The sequence below is a fragment of the Calonectris borealis genome, chromosome 1 (genome assembly GCF_964195595.1).
Source record: "Calonectris borealis chromosome 1, bCalBor7.hap1.2, whole genome shotgun sequence".
Taxonomy (NCBI): Eukaryota; Metazoa; Chordata; class Aves; order Procellariiformes; family Procellariidae; genus Calonectris; species Calonectris borealis.
The window spans coordinates 208748377-208774706 of NC_134312.1; the positions used below are offsets into that span (position 1 = coordinate 208748377).

Sequence of the window (26330 nt, forward strand, 5' to 3'; positions counted from 1 at the left end):
ATGCTCCTTCTGCCCCTTCTTGTAGATGGGTGTCACATTTGCTAACCTCCAGTCAACGGAGACCTCCCCGGTTAGCCAGGACTGCTGGTAAATGATGGAAAGTGGCTTGGTGAGCACTTCCACCAGCTCTCTCAGTACCGTTGGGTGGATCCCATCTGGCCCTATAGACTTGCGTGTGTCTGATGGTGTAGCAGGTCACTAAGCATTTCCCCTTGGATTGTGGGGGCTTCATTCTGCTCCCCATCCCTGTCTTCCAGCTCAGGGGGCTGGGTTCCTGGAGAACAACTGGTCTTACTATTAAAGACTGAGGCAAAGAAGGCATTAAGTACCTCAGCCTTTTCCTCATCCTTTGTCACTATGTTTCCCCCCCCGCATTCAATAAAAGATGGAGATTCTCCTTAGCCCTCCTTTTGTTGCTAATGTATTTATAGAAACATGTTTTATTGTCTTCTATGGCAGTAGCCAGGTTAAGTCCTAGTGGGGTTTTGGCCCTTCTAATTTTCTCCCTTGTAATGCTCCCTTCTTCCAAAGGTCATAAACTCTCCTTTTTTTGCTGAGTTCCAGCCAAAGCTCTCTGTTCAGCCAGGCCGGTCTTCTTCCCCACCGGCTCGTCTTTTGGCACACGGGGACAGCCTGCTCCTGCGCCTTTAGGATTTCCTTTTCTTGAAGAAAGTCCAGCCTTCCTGGACTCCTGTGCCCTTCAGGACTGCCTCCCAAGGGACTCCGTCAATCAGTCTCCTAAACAGGCCAAAGTCTGTCCTCTGGAAGTCCATGGTAGCAGTTCTGCTGACCCCCCTCCTTACTTCTCCAAGAATCGAAAACGTTATAATTTTGTGATCGCTATGCCCAAGACAGCCTTCAACCATCACATCACCCACAAGTCTGTTCATGAACAACAGGTCCAACGGGTGCCTTCCCTAGTTGGCTCACTCACCAGCTGTGTCAAGAAGTTAACTTCCACACACTTCAGGAACCTCCTAGACTGTTTCCTCTCTGCCGTATTATATTTCCAGCAGACATCTGGTAAGTTGAAGTCCCGCACAAGAACAAGGGCTAGCGATTGTGAGAATTCTTCCAGCTGCTTATAGAATATTTCATCTGCCTCTTCATCCTGGTTGGGTAGTCTATAACAGACTCCTAGCAGGATATCTGCCCTGTGGGCCTTCTCTCTGATTCTTACCCATAAACACTCAACCCTATCATCACCTTCATTAAGCTCTAGACAATCAAAACACTCCCTTACATACAGGACTACCCCACTGCCTCTCCTTCCTTGCCCATCCCTTCTGAAGAGTTTATAGTCATCCATTGCAGCACTCCAGCTGTGTGAGTCATCCCACCATGTTTCCGTGATGACAACTATATCATAGTTTCCTGCTGCACAATGGCTTCCAGCTCCTCCTGTTTGTTGCCCATGCTGCGTGCATTGGTGTAGATGCACTTCAGTTAGGCTATTTATCCCAGTACCTTTTTGCAGGGAGAAGCCCTAATTCCTACATGACCAGTCTCAGGTGCTTCCATGGGTTCTAAAACATCCATAACCCTTGCATCTTTGCTGCTGCATGGATCTCCATCCCCTACCTCCACTGAGATGGCAGTCCGAAGGGCCTTGCTATCACACCGTCCCTCAAACATTGGCGTGTCATCCTCAGGCTTATCTCTAGCGAGCCTGGTTTTATCCCTTTCCCCCTTCAAATCTAGTTTAAAGATCTTTCAATGAGCCCTGGTAACTCCTGTGCAAAGATCCTTTTCCCCCTTTGAGAGAGGTGTACCCCGTCTGTCGCCAGCAGGCCTGGTGTTGTGTAGACCAACCCATCACCAAAAAACCCCAAATTCTGCCAGTGACACCAGGCTCGGAGTCAGTCATTGATCTGCTGGTTCTTCCTGTTTCTTCCCTCATCATCCCCTGCAACTGGAAGGATAGAGGAGAACACTAGCTGTGCTCATGATCCCTTAACCAGTCGTCCTGAGGCCCTGCAGTCTCTCTTGATTGCCCTCGGACTTCTTGTTGCAACTTCATTGCTGCCTAATGAACCTGCAAAATCAATAATGGGTAATAATCTGAGGGTCGTACCAGGGTGGGAAGTTTTCTCCTCACATCTTTAACCCGGGCCCCAGGGAGGCAGCAGACTTCCCTCAGAAGTGGGTCCGGTCTGCACATTGGGCCTTCTGTTCCCTTCAGAAGGGAGTCTCCTATGACAATGACCCATCCTTTTTTTCTTTATGGAAGCAGTTTTGATGCAGGGCGTAGGCCCAATTAACCTTAACCCTAAGCTAGATGAACCGTCGTCCTCGTTATTGTGGGGTTCCACTTGCAGAGCCTTGTACCTGTTACACAAGGGCACCTGGGGAGGTGGGGTGGTCACAGAGGAGAGGCGCCTGCTGTGCCGGGCAGGAACTTGTCGCCATTGACCCTGTCCCTTAAGTCCCTGTGTTCAGCCAGGTGGAGAGGGGATAGGGAATCCTCCGTGTCACGCGTCCTGCCTGCCTGTGGGGCCTGTCTCAGGGAAGGCAGGGTGCCATTCCAGCCGTCCATCTCTCTCTCGCTCTCCCCGATACTCCTCAACCTGCTCACCTCCTCCCGGAGCTCTGTCGCCCAGCGGAGGAGTTCCTCTCCCAGGGCGCAGCTCCCAGGGTGTGCCGGCTGCTGCCGGCCGGTACTGACCTAAGGGCCGGGCACAGCCGCAGCCTGGGCCCTGGGCAGCAGCTGCTCCCGCCAGAGCTCCGTCTGGGAAGCTGCGTCCATCCTGGTGGGTGCAGAGCTTAGAGAGGCCATGGCTGTCTGCCGGGTGGATGCCATTGCTCCCTGGTCGAGCCGGCAGAGCTTCAGCGCCCTTCCTGCACCAACTGCCGGGCAAACTGCCGCGCCGCGCCCTGGCCGCCGCGCCTCGCCCTGTTTGCCCACCCCGTTGGCAGCGCTCCCGGTCGCTAGCGCTCCCCAGGGGCTTCTTTTATACATGTGGGGTAGGGGGGGTGTTGGCCGCCATTGCTCCTGGCCCTGCCCAGGTCTCATCAGCCGCTCTGTTGCGAGCTGCGGGCTCCTGGCAGCTCCCTCGGCTCCCCTGAGGTTCCCCCGGTTCGGGAACCCCCCTGTGCACCGCGCTGGAGCGCGCCGCTGCCCATCCTGCCGGCACCAGAGCTGCTCACCTCAGAGCCCACTGGCTTTGGCAAATTAAGGGGACTGAAGGAGAAACTAGTTGATAAAATGGATGTGCACCAATCATCTCCTGTAGTCACCACGTGCTCTATGGTTCCAAGACATAAGAGGATGGGGATTCAGGCTGCCATTCACACACTCAAGAGTAAACGTGCACATAAGACACTGCAGGGTTGAGGTCTGTAACTCCTACATTACAACAGGCTCTTCAACTAAAAGCGAAATGTGAATGCAGACACAAATGGAGAACCCTAAGTCAGCAAGTAACTTTTTGCTCCGTAGGAAACACTAGCCTGCTCCATCTTTGCTCAAAAATCTCCCTAAATTACTTCTGACTATTTAAGTTAGATTAGCTTAGCCAAGGAAGCTCTGAAAAGCAATTGATTAGATGTCTGGCAGCAGGAACAAGCTTGCCAGTAAACCTTCAGCGGTGCTGCCCATGCTTCAGACGTGCCCACGGGGAGCACAAGAAGACGTGGGAGGAGTGCGCATTGCAAATACCAATACAGGCATAGAGAAACAGGGTGTGTGTTTCAGAGACGCTGTTTCCTTGTCCCTGAGCACAGAACCTCTGTGCCAGCCTTGGGTGCGTGAGACTGTCCACTGAGCCCCTGCAGTTGTCCGGTGTAATCAGGCTAATGGAGGCCTCTTAGAGACTTTGCAATACAGTTACAGACCCGTTATACAAAAATGCCTCTAACAAACAGGAGGATGCTGCTTACAACCATTTGTTTATATGCACCTATATGGTATAAAAATGATTGCGTTAAACTGCAACTTTCTGACCCTTTGCTCTCCCTCCATGAAAGGACAAACCACCATAGGCCATTTTTTTTTTATCGCTGATGGTCAAAGGCTGCAGTGACAGTGGAAGCATGTTCTGGCATGTCTGTGGGCAGATTTTAACGTTTGTGCTCTCCTTCCCATTTACTCAAGCAGAAGCTGACCACAATGTAGTCCTGCGTAGCTCCACCTGCTAGCACTCTTCTGAAGGAGGAAAGCATTTTCACAGCTGTTTTATACGTGAGTCAGTGATGGAACCAAAATTAGAAGCATAGGTCTGTCCAGACTGGATCTCAGTCCGTTCCTTGTGCTTCTAAGGCAAAAGTGATGAAAAAGGTAAAATAACATGCAGTTAAAGAAAATCACGTGCGTTGGTGATTGTAAAGATCTGATAATTCATTCAATTTCCCTTATTGCTGGTAGAAGGTTAGCTGGCAAAAATTAATAATCTCCTAGAATATATTGTTTAGTGTGAGTCCTGCAGTGCAGTTTCATGACAGATAGTGGAAATGTATGGGATATGCATAAGAAAAGAATCTGCTGTCTTATAGACACCAGCGCCAGAGGTCTAACCTGGAATATACACAGGGCCAACAGATATTTCTATCAGGGGCTCCGGCCAAGGATGACCTTGCTTTGACCAACTCTGATGACTCTGTTGATTTAAACAGAGTTGCACCAATGTAAAGAAAAGTAATGCTGCAGTCTGTCATGAAGAATGACTTATCTGGTGTCTCCAACAATTCACCCCCTCTGAGTCTGAAGAATGTATCACTGGATTATACAGGAGAATTGAAAGTATCTTTAATGTATAAGCTTCTGAAGAAACTCCTAAAGACTAACTATTATTGAAAAAACTATTACTGAAGTGCTAAAATACCTTAAATGATACTGACTATCTACATAGTTGTGAATTTTATCTTTGCTAAAAAGGCTTGTTTTGAGAGTTATGGAAATTCTGTGAGCATCCCATTAGCTATCTCTCTCCCTGCTGCTCTGCCTATCCCAAGGTCATCAAAGCCTCTGCTCTTTGGTGCATATACATATTTGATTTATAGCACCTTCCCAGAAAAGTAGCCCAGCCTGAATTCTCAGCTATGCCAGGTCCCTAGAGTCTCCACGCATTCAGGCTCCCTCGTGCAGAGCAGAGCATCTCACCGACTGTTATTTTGGCTGCCTGATTTCTGCACGTGCCACATCACCAAGATAAATTCATGTACATACCCACGCGGTCTGGCTGCATCAGCGCTGTCCCTGATAAATGAGGAAACAAGGCCAGCCCGTCCCTCGTCGTCCCTCTCAGGTCAACGGTGTTTCCTTGAAAATGAACCCCGTGCATGTCGTAGTGACTGCCCAGCCCAATGAGGTGCCAGGAGACCTTGTCATCCTTGCACATGGCCAAGCCTGGCAGATTACCAAACAAGTAGCCGTTGACAGCTGGAGGAGAAAGAAAGCCTGGTTGGCAGCAGGTCGATGGAAAGTCATCACAGAGCCTCCTACCACCTTGCTGGCAAGAGACTCGCAACTCAGCAAGTCATGGCATTAATTAAAGGGGCATTTTGTGAAGCAAAAGTAGCACTGGATGACACCAAATTAATATCTAAATGCTACTTCTATAAACTCTGGGCTTCTGCCTTTATTTTTTTAGCCTGTAAAATCTTGTAATAGCCCTTTGCAGTGATGTAGCACGTCTCCTCCGAGCTTTTCAGGATGCCTCGCAGACACCAGTTAAGTGTATAAATTAGGTACCTCCTTTCATCCTGGAGAATGTATAACTAGATCATTAAGGCCATGGAGTGGGCCACAAAGAGTCCGAGTTATAAATTCAGTTCTGATGGAGCCTTTTTATGTGATTTTGACCTTTGATTTCCACTTTTACTTCCAAAATGTCTCTCTCTTTCACAAGATCCTCAAATGCTTTCTGTGATCACTGGATGAAAGATATTATGGCAGAACAAAACTTTAGTATGAGATACCACCTCATAACGGAAGAATAAAATAGATGGGTCCAGAAAGCCCCAAGGTTCTCTAACAAGATATATTCTCAGTCCTCTTCAGAAAACTAAAGCAAAGAGAGGTTATGTGATTTGCTCAAGTCTGCCGTGTCAGGAATAACTTGGAGGAGGTCCATGCTGAAGTCAGATACTTACATCCAGAAGTGATGTTTTAAAATGTTATTGGCCATTCCCCTGGTCTTTGCCTCTCCTCTTCCAGAGGTGGTCACTGCCCAGGTGGGAGCTGGCAGAGCAGAGCAGGTGGACCTTCATTGTCTGAGTCAGCGCCAAGGCCAGCAGTGAAATTTAAATCACCAGTGAACATTGGCTTCTTCTGCAGTTGGTGCCTGACTCTGGCATTATGCCTTTTTATAGACCCAAGTGTTGTATCTAAAAGCTACACTCTGTTCCCTTTCTCCAGGTGGAGTTGGTAGGTGGATGCATTCATTGCTAATGTGACTGGGGTTTCAACAGGCACTCTAAGGGCATCAGGAGCTGGCCAAAAGCTGACTGGCAGCTTTCCACCCCATCCTCCAGTGCACTGCAGCTGGCTATGAATGATGATAAAATCTGCCAACTCATCTTTCTAATGTGATTGAAGAAAAGGTATCATTAACAGATATTAGATATTTCATACCATGCATTTTGTTGGATTCCTTGAAATCTGGATCATTTTCATCTACTTTTGAAGGGTCTCCAGTAAATGCTTCGATATTCTTGTTCAGATACCAGCTGTCATTCTCATCAAAGATTGAAAAGAGGAGGTAAAATTCTCTGTCTATTCCTTTCTGTAGCCAAGAAGGAAGCCAAGACATTAAAAAAAGTCTGTGCAGAATTACCCAAGTAAAAATGATTTTTTTTTTTAACAAAGCTTTCTTTCCCCCCCAAATTGCAGCTGCCTTCTTACTATGTCTTTGCAGAGACAGGGATTGGCACTCTTCCATCAGCCAGAAGGATAAATAAAGTGTCCATTACTTACTTAGGGTGGAAAGATGCATTCATTGCTAATAAGTGCATGGAAAAGATGGAAAACCTAGGGACAAGCCAGAATACTGGGGAATGACAGTTTTATCTTCCTAACCATCCCCTTAGGTCAGCTTTTACTTTGAGGAATGACATTCATTTAATCTCTTAAAACTGAGCTGGGAACTGGGCAAATTGGCCCATATGGGAACCCCCCCAGTGCACCACTCTGCTTTTAGGGACAACCAGATGTCCATGTTGGGCACCTGCGTCCCGTCGGGATTCAGCGTGTTCTTCCGACAGACCAGCAAAGGCCCCACGAGGCCCGAGTTGGTGTCCTTGACGGCATCAGTGGCTGAGTAGTACAGATAGGTCAGGCATGGGGGGTCACTCTCTGTTGGACCTCCATTTTCAGGCACCCTCCATTTGTATGTGAAGGTTTCACCTGGCTTAACGTGGGCTCCTGGCTTCAGATAGCCTGCAGAGAGAAAATTGAGAAGCACCAAGGTTACAGGAAGGTTTCGTCTTCCTGAATACAAGTGTTAGTGGGAGTCAGACATAGCTGCTGATTTCTGTGGACGAGCTCCCCTTGCACCCACAGCTCGAGCACCATCCCGTAGTCTGGGCACTTATGCCACGGGAACATCTCACCAGAGTCCTGTGCCATGGGGACAACCAAGCCCGTTCCCTGTAGAACAAGTTTAGCTGCTTCACCCAGACACCTTCCGACGCTATCTGGATTATCTGGATTCAATCAGACAAGACATGCAGAGCTCATCCTTGTGCTTAAATGGCTTCCTCTAACGTTTGTAGCCTACCCGCCCCGTCGTTGAGATTCATCTGCGGCATGAACACAGACTCCGGCTTTTCATTAAGCACCAACAAAGCAATTACATCAGCAAGAGGAGCTGCAGCCGTGGCTCTTTAGAAATTCAAAATAAATCTGATCCTGGTAATTGTTTCTTTTTGATTTTATAGCAATGCACAGGAACCTCTGTCAGAGTCTCCAGAGGGCGGTTGCTATTACTTTTTTTGGAAGCTACTTTTAAAGGATTTGGTGGATGTAGCACCACTCATGTAATTTAGCCACTGTAAAAGAGTGTTGGTATCCACTTAGAGAGGACTTACAAAAGGGAATTGAAAGGAAAGTTGGGAAAAGGGGTCAGCCCTGCACCCTTTGTAGAAAAGAAGTGCTAAGCAACCTTTCTGGTCTTTGCCATGAGGAAGATCAAATCAGAAATTTTGTTTAACAGTTAGGTACCCATTGACTGGATTTTGTCAGCACAGTCAGATGTGTCTGGCAGCAGCAGACTGCATTGATCTAATACTCCTCTCTAATACTCCAAGAAAATCCTCTTGAAAACTTAGACACGAGTAAAAATAGTGGTTTTACATATGAACCAAAGCGTGCAATATTGATGGGCGCTATTACTGGGGAGCATTAAATGAAAGCACGACAGGACTGCGAGCAGAGGGAAGCTGCACTTCCATCAGGGAACTACATCAGACATTTGTGGCATTAGGATGTGTGCAGATAACTTCAAGGCTGAACTCAAGCCAGTTGTTTCGTGATGCATTGGGGCCTGCTGGCAAATTTGTTGTGTTGCAAGGTCAGCAACTAGAGACAACAGAATTTAATAAAGCCTTTTGTATTTATTTTATTGTATGATGTTATAAGTTTTACATGTTGACCTAATTCTCTTAGCACAGTTCTCAAAAGAGGGATTATGTCCCGTGAGTTTCTTTCTGATGTGCTGTAGTGGAAACAAAGCCATTTAGACAACAAGAAACCTACCTTTCTTTTCAGTGCTGCAAATGCAGCAAAAACTTTTTCAGAGACCACAATATTATCTCTGTAGGCACTATGGATGGGATTCAGCTCACCTTACTTGAGCCATTTAAGCTTAGTCCCTAACCCAAACTCTAGGCTTCTTCTGTAGTTGATGGAGACAGAAACACATCTCCAGAGGGGCCTCCTAAAATAAGTGTTCAAAGTAAATGGGACTTCTCACCCTGTGAAGGGTTTGTTTCTTGTCACTGACTGAAAAAAGTGTCTACCAACTAAATAGGACCTTTAACATTTAACGGTTATACTTAGGTGATAAAATTCCTGTCCTTGCACAAAAGGGGAGGAAGCCTTTGGTAAATGCTCCGTTTCAGCGTTTACATATTTATGAGGATTAATAAGGATTATCGCTGCTTCACATTCCAGGTCAATCAGATAAAAGCTGCCTCTGACACTGACTATCCTGACAGTGAAGCAAGGGCAATGCCTGACCTGGATTAGAGAATCAGGAGTGAAGCAACCCAGACCATGTGGATAGCTATATCCAAGGACTCAGCAGGGGCATCATGCCAGATCCTAAGCTTCATAATTCTGGAGCATGTCCAGAAGAGATCCACTGACTGCAGTGGAGCGATATTAGATTAGAACTAATATAAATTGGATTGTGCTTGTGACTTTTGCTCAACATGGACCTCAGCTAGTTTTAGACACTTTGTCTGGCACATGTCCAAGGGAAAGAACCAGCACATTGGCAGACTGGATAGTCCCATGGATTGTGACCTGTAGGGTAGATACAAACTAATCAAATCATCCCTTCTGTGCCTTAGCAGCCACAAAAAGGGCAAACCTGCAGAGCAACAGAAGATCTTTAGACTCAGGCATTCTGGATGTGACAATACAGCAGTATGGTCAAAACTTACCATCTAAGTAGGGAGCACCTTCCGACAGCTTGCTGAAGCTTACGCCATGGGCCATAATGCTATAGCTTCTTTTGGCTTTGTTGGCAAAAGTAACTAGCACTGTATCTCCCACTTCAGCTTTTATAACGGGGCCTTAAAAAAAGGGAGTGAGGAAGGTATTAGAAGAACTACCCTGTATCATATTTCCATCTAAACAAGAGAGGGCTGGCTAGCAGCTGCATGCACAAAATTCCCCTCTGGATCCAAGTGGATCTGCATTCAAAACCGATGTAATGACAGGAGGGGAAAATATTCACTGTACCAAGTATTCCCAGGTGCTTCATGTCCTCTGACCAAATCTTCTTCTTACTGAACGTTGCGTCGGTATATTCCACATAGCGAACTTTCCAGTATTGCCCTCCTATTCTGTCAGTCCCTTGTGTGAAATATATTGCAGATTCGCTGTGGAGTTAACAAATCACACTGGTTAAATAATTGGAGGTTCAGGCAGGAACCTTCATTTTGGATAAAGTTATTACTCCAGATACAGGAGAAATGATGTCCCAAGTTACTAGTTTGCATACACATTTCTAGCAGACAAAGGGAGAAATTACTGGTCTGAATTACAGTTATAAATTAGTTAGCAAATGGGCATTCATAGTGCATTAGACTTTCATGTGTTTAACCCCAATTTACTTAGGGAGACATCTCTGTCAACTTACCTCTAACTACCTTAGGGCAAGACCTGTGCCATTAGCTGTGCACAATGTGTCTCTAATCCTCATTAGCTTTCTGGGAGATACTATAATACAATTCATCTTCATCAGTAATAACAGGGGGAAAAAAACTACCATTATGGCACCTCTGAGAAACACTGATTGTACGTGTGAAAGCTGCCTGAGGAGTCTCACCAGGGCTCACTTTCTCCATGGACTTAATGGAGCAAGATAAGTGCTTCCAGAAGGCAACTCCAAGCATTGCAGTTACGAATCTAACTTCCCAACAAGGTTGTTTAAATCCATTGCTCCCTGCCCCTTTCAATTAAAATTAATAACAGTGCAGGACCTAGCCCTGGTGAATCACTGGGGAAGTCTCACCCAGACTCCTGAAATTAAAGCACAACAGAAGAGGACAAGAAAGCTTACCTGCCAGTGGCGTTTAAACCCTGCCCAGTGAATTTATCGTAACCGTCAGGTCCATAATTCCAGAGCACTTCTTCGGCTGCGATATAATATCTTCTCTTGTGACTGAGTGGTGAAGGCCGAGACAGGTTTTTTTGGCAGATCTGAACATCATATAGTGCCTCCATGCCACCTGGGAGGAGAAAGAGTCTGGAGACAGTCCTTGGCCAGCTGCATAGTCAGCAATCTCATGGATACAAATGCACATTCAAAAGTCTCTAGGAGCTACATGGACTGGAAACAATTACTAGGGTAAATTTCTATTTTTAAAGACTTCCTCTGCCTATGCTGGACCAGATGCTAGCACCCTTCTCTTGCAACGTGGTACTTTATGCCACAGATGAAACCCACTGACATCAATGACACTCTTCAGTGGGCTTATTTACTCAATCCCTGAATCTGGGTAGGGATGGTAGAATGATTTTGGGGGCCAGAGTGCCTCCTGAATTGTGCAAAATGGCATCACCTCCCCTTGACTTTCATTGAAATAGAGGCTGGTTATTACCACACTGAAGATATTTGTTGCTTGCCAGAATCAAGTCTGTTTTGTCTGATGAAAATCCGGCTGAAATCAATGTGCAAGTTCTTAAAAGTAAAAATTCTCCCAACTCGTCTCTGATATGATAATTATACATTGCCTGCTATCATGAGACCTAGTTGATGATACGTGCTTTCGGGCTCTCGCACCACACAAATATCGCAACATCACCATCAAATTCTTTCACATAAACGTTTCTGAAAACACTGCCAATTTTTGTCTGATTTCTGTAAAGGAAAAAGCTATGAAGTGTTCAGCTGGCATGATTTCCCTTTATGTGTAAGTACTTATCTACAACAAAAAGTGATGATGAAGGCTCCTCTCATTGCTCATCAAAATCTCCGGTTTACATAGAAAGCGTGGTGTCAGCGCTGGGTCTAGCAAGCCTTCCTCATATGAATTACACAGCTAACTCATTCATACTAGCTGAAGATTTGGCCCAACATGTATAATTTCCACTGGTGACTAAACTCATATTCATTACGTTTATCTGGTGAAATACTTCCAAAGTGTTCAGTTAGTCGCAAAAAAAGTGTCAAATCCTGCTTCCCCTGGAAACATCTCTGTTTTCTTTTCCAAGCATAATAGAGGCTAGAACTTCTGAAAGGATCAGGGAGATCTATAGCAGCGTACCTCGTAAGTGCTCATTAACCTGGCACGTTATCAGCCACCTCCCGGGGCTCCCGGGGGTCATCTCTGCTGTGATGAACGTTGCTGGGAACAGACCGACGACATCTGCCCTCTGGTCTCTGTTAGTGAATGTGTGGCCGTAGAAATACGCAGCGTGGATATCTATCTCGCTTCCCATGCCAAACAAGTGCCAGGACATGGAAGTGTCAGCACACATCTCCAAGCCGGGGAGATTGCCGTAAATATAACCGTTAATAGCTAAAAACAAAAGTATGAGACTTTATGAGAGGTGAAAGAGAAGTGCCAAGTGCCTCTGACCTCATTTCTAAGGATGATCTTTTCCTGGCCCAGAAAATAAACTGTCTGAATGTCCACACTGAATAAGACCCTCACAGGCTCCTTGATGAAGAGCAACATCTTGAACATACAGCTTACAGCTCTGGATGATCAAATGGCCCAAATTCTCTGGTTGGGTCTGTGAAAAACTTTCTGGGTGATATCAAGATGTTGCAAAGGCCAAGTCATCACCAGAAAGGCTTGATAATGAAGTTAACTTGTTCTGCAGCTATTTAGCATGTCTAAAATCTATTTCCTCTTATTCTGAGTCATAGATATACCATTATACACCAGACTTAAGCAATTTAGAATTGAAAATTATGATATCAGTCAAATCAGTCTAGTCAGCTCTCTCTTCCTCAGCTGCCACACCTGACAATGTATCAGGACACTAGGAGAATGAGACTCATATTTTGTAAAATATTTTAGCTCCTAGGCTCCATGGAACAACCAAAATACAGAGAAATATCTGGATTTAACTTCTTACACCAGATCTCCAAATGGCACAAAGTACTATTGGCCAATGGATCTTTGAAGGGCAGGAATGGTTGTACCAGCCAGCCCACCATCTACAAGGCCCTTTGAGAAATGCTGGACTCTTCCAATACACTCAAAGTGCTCTGCAGCTTGCTTTTCTCTTTTCACAGCTGGTCAAACAGTCACCGAATGGCTTAAATCTGTTGCCTAAGATAAAATGCTGAAGAAGTGGCAGAGCTGGGCATGAAAGCCAAATCTCCTTTCTGCAAACCAGTGTGTTGTGTGGTATTTAGGGAGAGGCTTTTTATCAACATAGTACTTCAACATCCTGACCCATTCCTTGCTGACACAGATAAAGGAGAGACATCACAAGGGACAGAAAGTCCTACTGAAATTAAAAAAGCCTGGTCACTGCTGTAGGTCACCATTTGCTTAAGAGTCCTGCTCACCATGCATTCGGTTGCTGGTCCGGAAAGCTTCATCCTCTTTGTCAACTGTGGCTGGTTCTAAGCAGAAGGTGTTTATATTCTCATCGAGGTACCAGCTGAAGTTTTCATCTACAATGCTAAACATCAGGGCAAAAGCGTTAGCAGCACCAGTCCCTTCTATTGAGGTCTCATCTGCAGTTCCTAAATTGCAAACGAAAAGGAAAGTGATAAAAAAAGCCTTGGAGGGGATTGAATTTAAAAGCGACAATAATTTTGGAGCACTCGAGGAAATACAGTGCTCTGCCCGTGATCTATAGGGCAGGATGAATCTCACCTAACTTTGCTTTTCTAAGACATCTTGTCCCCCCTCGAACAGCCTTTGAACAGACGAGTGCCTCCAAAAGGCAGTTCATCTCATCTAAGTCAAGCTGACATTTCAGGATCTCTTTGATTTGACATAAGCACAAGTACTTGCCAATATCTGTAGTCCCATTTTCCCCATCTTTGGCCCACTGCACTCACCCCGTCCCTTTAGTCAGTGTTAGCATCTGTGTGCCAGTGAGCCAGGTCATGGGCCTGATCCAGCCAGAAACCAGTGCCTTTTTTTTTGACCAGGAATTAAGGAGAGGCAGTTCTGTTGCATTGAAGCGACTGGTGAGCCATGCCCTCAGAATGGCTGTCTAAATGTGCCTCACTCTCCACGAACTAACAAGGAAGCTTCGACAATTATCTAGGACTAGATACTTAAATTTAAAAAGGCTGAAGGCAGGATGAATGTAATCTATTCAGGCTAAGTTCAGTATCATTACCTGAGTGACCACTTGGGGAACAACCTGAGAATATAGGAGTGGTGGTACCGAGTAGTCTATTATTAACCATTGGCACGTTTAGACTTCACCTAATTGTCCAGTCTACCTCTGAACCCAGGAAAACCTTTGCTTTCCCTGCCTCCTATGGGAGAGAGCCCCAGAGCCTTGCTGTCTGTCCTGTAAGGAGCCACCCACCACTGTTGGACAGAGGACTACAGCAGTAACATCATGCAGATATCCACCTTGATGAATTCAAGACCAAACACGCAGATAACCTGGCCTTTCAGGCTAGGATTGTTTTGATTGTGCTATCTCCTAGCTTCATGTATTATCACATAGTTATTGGCTCAGTTTCACATATTCAGGCAGTTCTGCAGATTTCAAAGGCTCTCCAGGAGAAAAAAAGTCTGAGACATTTTAATTGTGTGAGTTAAGCTGGAGACCAGGCCTGTCCTTTCCACGTTGAAGTGTTTCTCTTCTTCATATATAAAACCTGTTTCACTTATATGTTCTCTATATAAAATCAGGGCTGATTTTGTACTTTGGGAGTTACTGGAAAGAGATGGCAGGGTTACACATGCTCAGGGGGAAAGGGGGCAACGGCTCAGCTGATAGAGGAGAGAGGGCTGGTATGTGGTCCCTCATGGCTCCAGCACAAAATTAGCAGGCTGGTACAGCACACAGTACAGGCTGTCACCTCATCTGTTCAGTGCACATCCCCTAATGGTTGTGATATACAACTTGTGAGCAAAAATAAATATATAATCTGTATGGGGAAAAAAATGACAAAGAACATTGGGGTTTCAAATATGTAAATGCCAATGCCGAAGTCACCCGCCCAGCCCTAATTTCATTTCCTGGGCAATGAGTCCTTTGCTTGTCCTGAAATGATCCCAGTTTGGGAACATTTATTTTTGGTCTCGGCCATGACTGGCTGGCCACAGAGCATGCTGCAGTCCCTCCACCAGCCGAGGCAAATCTCTTGTGAAGCCAAAGGGGAGCAGGAAGAGGGTTGTCCCAGAGCTACAATACCTACCCTGGGATGCTCCTGGAATGGCCCAGCTATTCCTTGCCCCTTTTTATGGGCTATGTAGGGATAGACTCTAGACCATCATGTTTATACCTGTAAGCAAAAATGACTGTTAAGATGCCAAGCTTGGCAGAGGGGTTTGCTTTATCGGTGTTTCTAGCTCAGTACCTTTTTTACAAACCAGCAGTGGCCCAATTAAACCAGATGCAATATCTCTTGGTGTGTCAATGTGAGAATGGTAAATCCAAGTCAAGCAGTTTGAGTCTGCCAAAGTTGGGGAATAATCTTTCCTTACTGGCCATGTGTATGTGTAATTTCCACCGGGAACAACAAAGTCGTCCTCTTTGCTTTTACCGCCGGTTCCATCAGGGTAAAGTGCTCCTAAACAGGAAAAAGGAAGTTTTTGGCCTGCACACTTAACTGTTTTCTTAAATAAATGTGTACTTTCTTTTATTTTATTACAGATTTATAAAATAATAACAGCACTCACAAACACTGAGAAATTGTGAAAAAACTCAGAAGTTCTGGTAAAACCATCAAAAAATATTGAGAGTTAAAATCCGTTATTTATCAGTAGACAAAGCTTTAAAAATTCATTAACAGACTCTAATTTTTCCTTGGCTCTTTACTCTCATCAGTCATCTACACATTTTGTCAGCTAACATTGCGTACCTTCTCACAGAAAACTGATGAAAGTAATGAATGTAGGCAAATCCATACAGTCCTCTAACCAAAATACACGTGCATAGGTTTGGGATTCTGAAAATTAAATCATGCCTATTAGAGCCCTATGGAGAGGAAAACATTTACTTACAAGAACTCCATCCATTCAAACATGCTAGAAGTAGAAGGAAGGAGGGAAGATGCTTTGGTGACTTCTAATTCACGAAAATAATTCAGGAAAAAAGACCTACCTAACCTGTTTCAGTACTGGATTTATCCCAGGCGTCGAAGGTTTGTGGCAAAAAGTTTTAAGAGGTGAGGCTGTACCTGTTTTTAGTCATCAGCTGCAATTACTGATGAGTTTATGAGAAGGTGATCTAAAGTTCTCTGATGTCAATGGCCAGAACAATAAATACTTGGACAAACTTTTAGCCATGATATTAGCTACTCAGGGGAAAAGGAGAGGAAAAGGCAAACCAGCTTTTACCTTCAGAGTCCTTGTCATAGAAGACCCCGTGCGGATGCACAGAGTATGGGCGGGAAGCAAAGTTTTTTAGGTGGACGATAAAGACATCCTCTTCTTCTGCCTTCAGCACTGGCCCGAGAAACCCCAGCCAGGCTGCTTTGGGGATCTCCTGGGAGTAAGTGTCATCTGTGAATTGCCTAAAAATAGCCTTTTTGTACACACGTCCTATCCGGTTGGCTCCTCTTGTCGCATACACACTTGCAAACCTAGCGTTGGGAAGGGAAAATAATTTAGAGACAAAAAAACTCCTTTAAGAGTTGATCAAGTAACTGGTGCTTGCAGCGCAGATAAATAGTTCCCTGGACATATCAAATAGCTGGTAGAATAAAAGCTGAGGAGTAAACCTGGACAGCAAGCGCTAGCAGGGTCCAAGCCCCTTTCTGTACAGTAACAGTCATCCTACTTGCAGGTCTGGTCTTTAGCACGGTTACTACAAGTCTTCACTTGAAGACCAGCCGCTCAGGCCTTTCTGTACAGTTTTAGCAGCTTCTCCCTCTTTTCAAGATTTGAAACCTCACATCTGAAAGCATGACTGTTCAGAAGGAAAAGAAAACCAAATCAAGTTTTTTCAAAAGCCAATAAGAGCAATTCTAATCAACTAGTTTGACACCCCAGAAGAGTAGCATGAAATATTTTTTGCATGAAATGCATCATTTCTACATTCCAGAGTCTATGTTTATAGCAACTTCAAGTGATGGTGAACCAACCGTATGGTCAGTGGTTGACATATTATAGCTATTAAATACCTGCTCCCTTCGAATCCTTAATTGCATTTGTAGTCTAATATCACCTAGCTCCACACTCCAACCACTGGTTCCCATCAAGCCCTCTCTCAGATCAAAGAAGCCACATACCATCAAGAGCTGCTTTTCTATGCAGGCACTTGCATAAGCTTTAATTAATTGACTAAATTGCCTCCTACCCTTCTTCTGGACAAACCAAGTACACTGACATTCTTTATGCCACAGATCTTTCCCAAAGCTCTTTTCTGAAAACCTTCCACTATTTCTCTCTCTCTTTTGAAGTCTAACACAAGAACTCCACACAATAGGCAAGTAATATTCCAGCTAAAGCCAGAGGTGCTCCCAGTCAATATTTCTTACACAACTGTGAATTACTTTTGCTCTTTTAACTATAACATAGTGGCAACCCATGTTCATCCCATCTGTTATGATATAAAACCTTTTTTTACTTCTGTCCAGGTTACAGCTGACAAATATGATACACATTTTTCATCCCTAAATATCCCACACAAAGAGGGTAGGAGTTAACCCCTTTGCTACACAACCAGCAGTGGACTGTATGACCAATTTCACCATAGTTGACTGCTCCATGAGTTTTTGCAATCCCTGAGCATTATTTGAACTTTCACGTTTCCTAACAAACTCATAAAAAAGCTGAGCTAAATTTTCCTGAAGCATCACTGGCAGAAATATAGCAATTTCATATTTATAGTGAGTTTTTGTGACTGGCCAGTTCACCTGCTTGAACCCATTTTGTTTAGGTGCTTTTGTGCAGTGCCAGCAACCTAAGTGGTGGATGTCACATGAGTTGAAAGGTATGATTTGCTATAATTTCTTCACCATAAGATCCACTATTCGCCCTTTTCAAGCCATCTCTGTTTGACACCATAACTCACAACATCCCACATCTGTGGTTATTACATCTCCGTGGCCACTGTCTAAACCAAATCCCTGAAGTGATCCACATACAAAAGCCTCTAAAAAGAATGCTTTTCCATTTGAAAAATGTGCTTTATAATAAGCCAAGAGCTATTTTGGCACAAATGAAAATGTTCCAGTGATACTGCTGTGGCAGAAACTGTTGGCTAGGATGGAGGGGAAGGGACAGAAGTTTCTTAGGCTGCTTCTTCACAGGATAATATATGTCAGATAAATACACCCCAAAAGCGTGGTTAAGGAACGAGTTGCCAAGAAGTCTGGATTTTCAGTCAATTAGCAGGTCTGTGGTAACTGCCTGTGTGCACTGCAAGAACTGGCAAGTCATACCATGCTCACCGAGGAGAAAATACCTTCCACTGCCTGGTGGGAAGAGGTGCTACAAGAGCCCTTACCACAGAGTAGTAGGTCAGCAGTAGTGCAGTGTAAATGCACGTGCTTCCTTACCTCATGGCCATGTATTCATGTGGCTATGCCCTAATTCGAATTATAAATTAATTTTTAAAATGGTTTATAACAAATTTTCTCCAGAAAAAAATCAAATAGATGTTTTTTCAGAAAGTACTTTTTTTCAGGAGATATTTTTCAGCAGAATTTTTTCCGTTTTTTCAATTTTTTCCATTTCCATCAGCCACCAAATATTTTAAATGAGTTGCTGCAGTGGCACTGTGCTTTCCCCATGAAGACAGTGCCCCTGGCTTTCTGGCCAGACAACATTGCACACTGTCCCATAACTTCACACCCCTGGGATACACTGCCTCTCCTGAAGAAGGAGAACTGTACCCCAGAAAAACGCACTTTTTGATCAGGCTTTGTCAAATGCTTGACATGAGCCTAACTCCTTTAAATGCATAGATCAGGGATCCCAAAATCCAGTTAGGTATTGAGGTTCAAGAAATCACCCTGAGAAAACCCTGTAGGTTTAGGCACCAGAGACTTCCTCAGTGCCTAAAGCCATGCTGTAGCACCTCTGTTGGCTAGATCTGTGCCTGTCTCCTACTTACAGCCATCTAGAAGTCAGAAAAAAAGTCTTTTTAGTGCTTAGTGAAAGGAGGCCCATTCAAATCCTCCACCCGTTCAGAGCTGCAGAGCCCACTGGCAGTGCAATGGGTATCAGCTGCAGCCAGTCACAATTTAGGTGATGCTCTTCTATGCAGGACATCAAGCAATGCAAGAGTCATGGAGCCAGAAAGAGATCACCGCACGAAAGGAGCAACCTGGCCTCTTGGCCCTTGGTTAATTAGGGGTTTTATTTAATCATTGTCCAAAAGAAAACAAGCAATCAGCTCTGGGAGACAAATCCTACATGCCACTGATGCCCTTGCTGTTGCGTTACAGACTCAGGCTCTTTCATAGCTTCCTTTCCTTCTAGATCCACGCTTTCCAAAGGGCAGAAGAGTTTCCTACCCAAAATGCCCTGGTGCTTGGGAATTTCCTGGGGTGCAGACACTTCAGCCTCACTTCTCCTTCTGTCTGGGAGGGGGAGAGCCCAGTTCTTCTACCTATACAGAGACATATATTTTCAGCACGTCCTTTTGGTTGCCCTCAGTACCCGAAAACAGAGCACACTGGTTGTTTAGAGTCCCACTCTAGGTGTCCAGACTGCCCCATTTCATCCAGGGGGACTTTTGGGTTCCCACCTCAGCCTTGCAAATAGCTGGTAGCTTGGTGCCTCTTTACAAGTGTTGCTGTGCTGCACATTACAGTGCTTAAAGTCCTTTGCAGAAAGACTATCCACACTGGAGCTAATGGTATCAGCCATAGGAAGCTGGTAGAAAGGATGCATGGGTGTGAGTGACTTCTCCTCTGCACACCCAGATGCCTGGATCATGGGCATGTGGCCACACTGTGGGGCTGGTACCTCCACCCAGTGCCACAGTGCAGCCAGTGGATGTGTCAGAGGGAGCTGGCACAGGCTCAGTCCGCAGCCCCTGCTGCTCCATCAGTGGGACACAGAGGTCCTGTCCCTCTTCTTTCTTTTAGTGAGAGCTGCTTCTTAGGGCTCCATGAAGTCTCTGCTGCCAGTGCCATTCGTACCAGAGCATCTCCCACCCCGCAGTTCCTTACCACCCATCTCCAGAGTCCCTCAGAGATTTTCTCAGCTTCAGGATAGTGTCCTGCTGACCTTTCATCTCCTGTCTTTGATAAGTCAAACACCATTCCCTGTCTTCTTTTGATGGCGTCTGCTTCCTTGGGAAACACTTCATATTTTCAGTCACTGAGTTAAACATCCCCTTCAACTGCATCTCCTGTTTCATTCTTTCCCATCCACTGACTTTCCAATATGTTATTGCAGCAGTGGCTTCTCCAAATGCTGTAATGGTTAAACACATCCAATTCTCTGAATCTGCCTTTGCCTCTTTATTCCAGTGGTCACAATGTGCCTATTCTACTGGGCACCCCCTGCCAAAATGGTCCTATCTGTCATTCCTCTCTTGTCACAAGAAGACAAACCTTCTCCCTGCTTCTTCATGCTCCCCTGCTCACTTCAAACTGCTTCATCCTCCTGGTGGCTTTGTGATATTGCTGCCTGAACCTCTTCCATCTTTTTGGTCTTGTGCAGATGTAAGAGCTGCTCTTCTAAATCTTGACTATCTCCCTCCAACTCAGTTGTCAGTATGCACTGCATGTGCAGAAAGTCGTGATCATCAGCCAGTCCCACTTCTTATAGGAGAGGGGAATACTCCATCCTCTGGAGCTGTACCCATGCAAGCTTCCAAAATTCCCTCCTTATCGCCTCCAGTCAGGCCAGTCTTGAGGTTACATATAGAGGTAAGCAGGCTTCTGAGTCAGGGCAGACTAAGAAAACCATGCAAATCCTGCCTTTATTTCTGTGCCTGATTTAATTTTGCCAGTTGACCACTCTCAGCAGTTCTTAAGCTCCAGGAAAAGTTGGCAATGCACATGAGTGGGACAGGGAGTTATTAATAGGGAATTAACTCTTATTCCTTAAAGTAAGTATTAATGTAATCACAGACATCCATCTCCCTGCAATGATGAGCACTACGACTCTTCCAAATGAGAGAAATAGTAAAACAAGAGTGTCATGTAGATTCTACTTCAAATCAAGACTAGACATGCAGATAATCTGCCATCTCAGGGTAGGACCATGAGTTAGGGTAGGACCATGACTTAAGTGTAATTTCTACACCTATTTCTTTTATCACACAGAAAAAGTATTTTGCCAACATTTTAACTGTGTTTATGTTATCTTTGATCTTAAGCAACAGAACTACAGCCTAACAGAGGTTATTTTTTTCAAGAGGTGCTTACATGAGTACTGTGTTACAGTGTGCAGTAAGAAATGGAAAGAGCTACACGTTGTGCATGGCCAAACAAACAGCTCCTCAGTAGACTGGAGACAGACGCCTCGCTGATACCATTTCAAAGCCTGCTGACTTTGCCACTGTAATCACCACTGAAAAATCAGCACTTCAGATAACTACCAGATGTGGAGTCCCAAATTTTCTCCTGCGGTTAACATGCCCAATAGCCACTGTACGCTTCTGGGTGCAACTATAGGCAAGTGCAAACTTTCTTTTATTACCATTGTTCCACTAAAGTCCCATAGATTTTACATTGACAACCATTTAAACAACTATCTTTATGGGTTTGTTCCCTAAAATCTGATGGTGGTGAAACCTTCCTTACTCTCTACCCTCTTCACATACTCTATGGCTGGGTTTATAACAGGTTTTTTTCCTGAGAGTTCCCCATTTTTCCTGTGGCTGGAGTAAGCTAGGACAGTGCCTGTGGCTCCAGGCTGCCCCAGTCATTTTAACCCCTGGGTCATGTGGCCTGTTCAGGGTAACTCTCTGCGAAACCATGACTCCTGTGCTAAGGCCAATGCAATGTCTGTGCTAGAGGGATGGCCAGTGGAGGGGGACCAGTGGTGCCAACTCACATTTGTAGATGGTGCCCTGACCATCAAACAACAAAGTTGTGTGTCCTCAAAAGAGAGAGACATAATGTCCTCAAAGGATGTTTTAGGCCTTTCCTGACCCACATGAGCCACAGAAAAGGTCAATCAAACCCATAAAATCTTAGATGAAGCTCTGAGGTGTCACTGGTTAAGTGTGACTATAATGGTTTCTCTCCTAGAATAAACTTCTGCTTCCCCTGAAGTCAATAACAAAACTCCTCTCAGGCTTCATTTGAGCCAGGATTTCACCTTGGATGCCCTTTTGATGTTGACCCTTCCCACAATGATCACCTCCACTGATGCAATTGGGTCATTTGGCCGCATGATGACTAATGCCATTAGCATTTGTGACAACAGATTCACTGTCATTTATCTGGGTGGGATCTCCGCATAGGCAAATTGCACAAACTGTATTTGATGCTGTGGTAACAAAAAACACCCGTTAGTGTTGGTGGGTGCAAGACTTGGCCCAGATAAATGTAGGATTGGTGGCCTAAAGAGAAGGGATGAGCTGTTACATCAGGCAAAACTTAATAACATCTACCACCAGCAGAGCAAGATTTAAGTGTCCACCATATAAACTAGTATCAAATTAATTTAAAAGGATTATCAACCAAACTCTAATCCTGAGGGCTGAGCCACAGTAGGGAGGGAAAGACTGATGGATGTCAAGCCACAACACCTAGTTGTATTTTTCTCTTGAAAGGTCATTGGCTATGTGACCATTAAAGGGAGCAGGCAATGTCTGAGCTCACCCTCCTCCTGCAGCAATATTCATGCCCTAACCCACAAAATCTCACTGGGATCTGCAGCACATCCAGCAGCACTGACAGCACCTTGCACCCTGTGTGTCCAGTCCACCATGGTTTAATGATGTCAACTCTTTCACCAGGTGGGTGGGGATGCTGAACACCTTCCCAGCTCACCTATACTCAGTGGCCGTAATTTGGATCTGTGATTTCCAAAGTCCTATGTGCTTCAGAAAACGTCAGCTTAATTTTCGAAGGGAGAACCGAGAATGAAATGTCTTGGTTTCATTCATAACACTCCAAATTATGAGAATTAGCAGAACAGCTCGAGGCTTCAAGTAGACAAGACAAATGGCAGAGGCAAACAGTCTCATTACTCTCTTTACATAAGAAGCACTGATGCACAGCAAGATACTTGCCCTGTGCAAGCTGCAGGCTGGCCCTTGAGCACTGCAGCAACACAAGGCATAATAAAAATTAGCATCCAAGCAGAATAGTTATGTTAACACAGGGCTGGGTTTGGGTTAATCAGCTCTGACGAGAGGCAGCCTTTTCAGCTCACACCCAGGGAGGTGCTGATGCAGCTCTACGGCTCCTGGCGCGGGAGGCAGCTCACTCAGCACCAGCACAGCAGGAACTGAGCAGCGTAGCCATGCCTGGTGCCAGAACCAGCTCGCCTGATTTCCAGCCCCATGCCTCAGCTACCGAAGTCTCCTTTCTCCTCTTTACTGCTAAAAACTAAAGGCTGAGGAAGGTATTATTGACTTTGGCACAGCAACATTGAAAATCGTCTCTTAAATCTCACTATCTGATCCAGGTAACGTAACACTTTCCATTACACACTTGCTAATTCAGCATTTTTATTAAGTACTAAAGAATAAGTGGTTTTGATCGTATCTCTGTGGGCTAGCTGGAATCAAAGGGAGCATTCCTTTATGTACATGCACCGACTCTTTTAAAGATAATCAGCTTGTCTGCAACCTCTTTATCTTCACTTCCCTATCAATAAAGCTGGGATAGTGCCCCATCAGATGGGTGCTGTGAGGGTGCATCACAAGGTGAGAAGTGCTAGACTCAGCGAGCCCAAGCGTTGCTGCTTGCAGAACACAGCTGGCTCAAAATGCACTCCTGTCTCTACCTAGGAACCGATCCTTAAACTTTGTTTATGGAACTACATTTTTTATAATATCCATAGGAACCAATTAATTAGCTAAAAAGTAACCCATTAGTATACTGCTTTAAATTTACATTAGATGTTATCCTAAAGAGCTAAATAGTCAAATAGCTATTACTGGTTCACTATTTAGTCCACATGCTTATGCAGACACACTACAATTCCAGAATATAGCACTTTATTCTGGCTCAATTCAATAAAGTTTGGAAATGGAGTAAACTAGTTGCAGGAATCACTTTATTATTCTGCAGTAGAAGCCTTTATGTAGGGAGCTCACTACAAACAGCTCCCCAGCTTTGAATGTGTAGTCTACCTTAAAATCCAAATTATATTTCCTCTGTCAGTAAACCCTTTGGAATTAACATTCTGTAATTATTACATTACAGCGATGACTGAAGACATAAGCTATCATCCCTCCCTGTCACGCCATGTAAAAGGCATCACATTTATGTCACAGACTTTAAAGTAAATGTGCCACTTGATGTTCAGGGAACACGAAGTGCAGACAGCCGTAAAAGTACAATTTACCAAACAGATTCCAAGTCTCTCTGTGGCATAAGGTGGATTTACAGGTACCTGCCCTTCACTTAAAGCTGAGCTATTTTTAGTGAGAGGTCTTCCAGTTTAGTGGACGAAGTTATCCTCTGCTAAAAAGAATTGGGAAGTGAGAAATTCAAGTGTTTAACACAACCGAAGAATAACCTTTCCAGCAAAGCCTGTTTTCATGGCCTGGGAACAAACTATTACCCTGAATTTTACCTATAAAGGTAACTCCTATTGACTTCGATGCTCTCTGGGATCTCCAGTGTTAAGAGCATAAGCATAAGTTTGTGTTGAAAAATAAAACTCTTTCTTGCCTCCTGCTTATGGCAAAATAATTTCCTTTACGAAATTCAGCTGAGAGTGATTCTGAAATTACCGGCCACTAGAGAAAAGTCCGGCATTGCTTGGGATTTCCTGAAAAGCCAGAAGGGACATTTCCATTTCTAACTCACTGGGACACACAGCATCCAGCTCCCAGTGTGCCTCCAGACCTGGTATGGACACCAGGACCTCCTCACTCACTCACAGCTCCCACCCCAAACCCAAGCCTAGACTCAGAGGAAGGACCCCCAAACTATCTCTAGGGTGTTGAAGATATCAATGAAATCTTAAAAATGTTCCCACGCATGTTTGAAGCCCGTGCTGTAGAGAGACACCAAGGGTCTGTGCCATCCCCATCCACTGTCCAGGCCAGCTCTCCCGGTGTGGGAGGGACACGCAGCCAACCCCAGCAGTGTGGGCATGAGAACAGACGCCTGTTTTCCACTGGCCGAGGCACAATTCATCACAGCGCTTACCTACGCACTCCAGTTTCAGCACGGGTGATCACTGGGACTTCAGCGTGACCATTCGCCATTGTATATTTAAGCACTTATCTAAATAGATTTCCTAAATGGAGGTCTCCATATTGCATACATTGCAGGGATATATGGACTGTCTACTTGTCTCTCATTCGTAGGTACTATACACATCTGAATTCTACAATGTCGTACCAAGGCCCCCAACTTTTACAGTCTCACAGGGAGAAAACTTACAATCTTTTGCCAGTTAAACAGACTTCTATTTCTCATTGCAAAGAGCTGTGCTTGATTATGGCAAAGGTGCAATTTGCCTTTGGACGAGTCCCGGAAATACCTGCATCTCCATGAAACACACACGGAATTTTGAACCCACTACCTGACACTATTTTAAGAAATATCAGGTCCTTAACGCCACTTTCAAATACACACTAACTATCACCTTGCTTAATCAACCATGATAGAAGAGAAGTCAACCAAAGTCTACTCTTGCCTTGAAGCTGAAATCCTGCCTATGACAACATCATTGGAAGAAAAACAAGAAAAAGGCCATCTTAAGACATTCACAGCAACATTAACCACGTTAGTAAATTTTCTTTGGAGTCGTCGATACATCTCCGATTTATCAGAGACCTCAGTGACTTACTTGTCCTCTAAGAGGTTTTGTCCTGTGATCAGATTTTTCCCAGATGGTGCATAGTCCCAGTTCTCTTCCACAATCCCTAGGTAATAAGTTCTGGTCTTTGCTTCCACCACTGCAAACAGCCAGAGGAACCCAAGAGCGCGAAGGCAGCCACCATGCTGCGTGGGAGGCATTTGTAGTTGTGATGGTGAGGCTGGCAGCGGGCAGGCAGCAGCAGGGTGCACCACAGAGAGCTCTCCCCTCCCTCCCAGCTCTCGACAAGTTATAAATAAGGAATGGACAGAGCAAAGCTCCTCCTTTTCAGCAGGTAGGACTCGGATAGGTAGAGAGCCTGACTATGCAGAGCAGGGCTAGGGAGGAGGTTGCTGCCATGGCAGGACCTTTGCCAATCCTTTGGTGAATGCATAAATTGCTCGCTTACCTGTCCAGACTAGAGCCAGTTGGTGGTTTTTGGAAGTTTAGGTGCTTTTTTGTCCTCCTTTTTCCAGACTAGGTGGTATGGTGTATTGGAGCAGCTTTTTGTTGGTCTTTTTGCCATCCCTGTCAAAACCCTTTTTTTTCAGTTTTAATTTAACTCCTTTACCATATCTGAGATTTCTAAAGCTCACATCTTGCTGCCTTCA

General features: G+C 44.9%; 1 protein-coding gene across 1 annotated transcript in view; it reads right to left on the minus strand.

The window, feature by feature from the left end:
- Positions 1-25880, minus strand: part of HEPHL1 (hephaestin like 1) — a 36566-nt gene extending 10686 nt beyond the window's left edge. The window contains exons 1-11 of the mRNA XM_075140400.1: positions 25711-25880; positions 16162-16406; positions 15180-15392; positions 13194-13373; positions 11935-12189; positions 10728-10896; positions 9905-10044; positions 9604-9735; positions 7164-7375; positions 6572-6722; positions 5165-5377 (exon numbers count right to left, since the gene is read on the minus strand). Of these exons, the coding sequence (XP_074996501.1) occupies positions 5165-5377; positions 6572-6722; positions 7164-7375; positions 9604-9735; positions 9905-10044; positions 10728-10896; positions 11935-12189; positions 13194-13373; positions 15180-15392; positions 16162-16406; positions 25711-25880 (2080 nt within the window). The remainder of the gene's footprint in view (positions 1-5164; positions 5378-6571; positions 6723-7163; positions 7376-9603; positions 9736-9904; positions 10045-10727; positions 10897-11934; positions 12190-13193; positions 13374-15179; positions 15393-16161; positions 16407-25710) is intronic.
- Between the last annotated feature and the right edge of the window lie 450 nt (positions 25881-26330).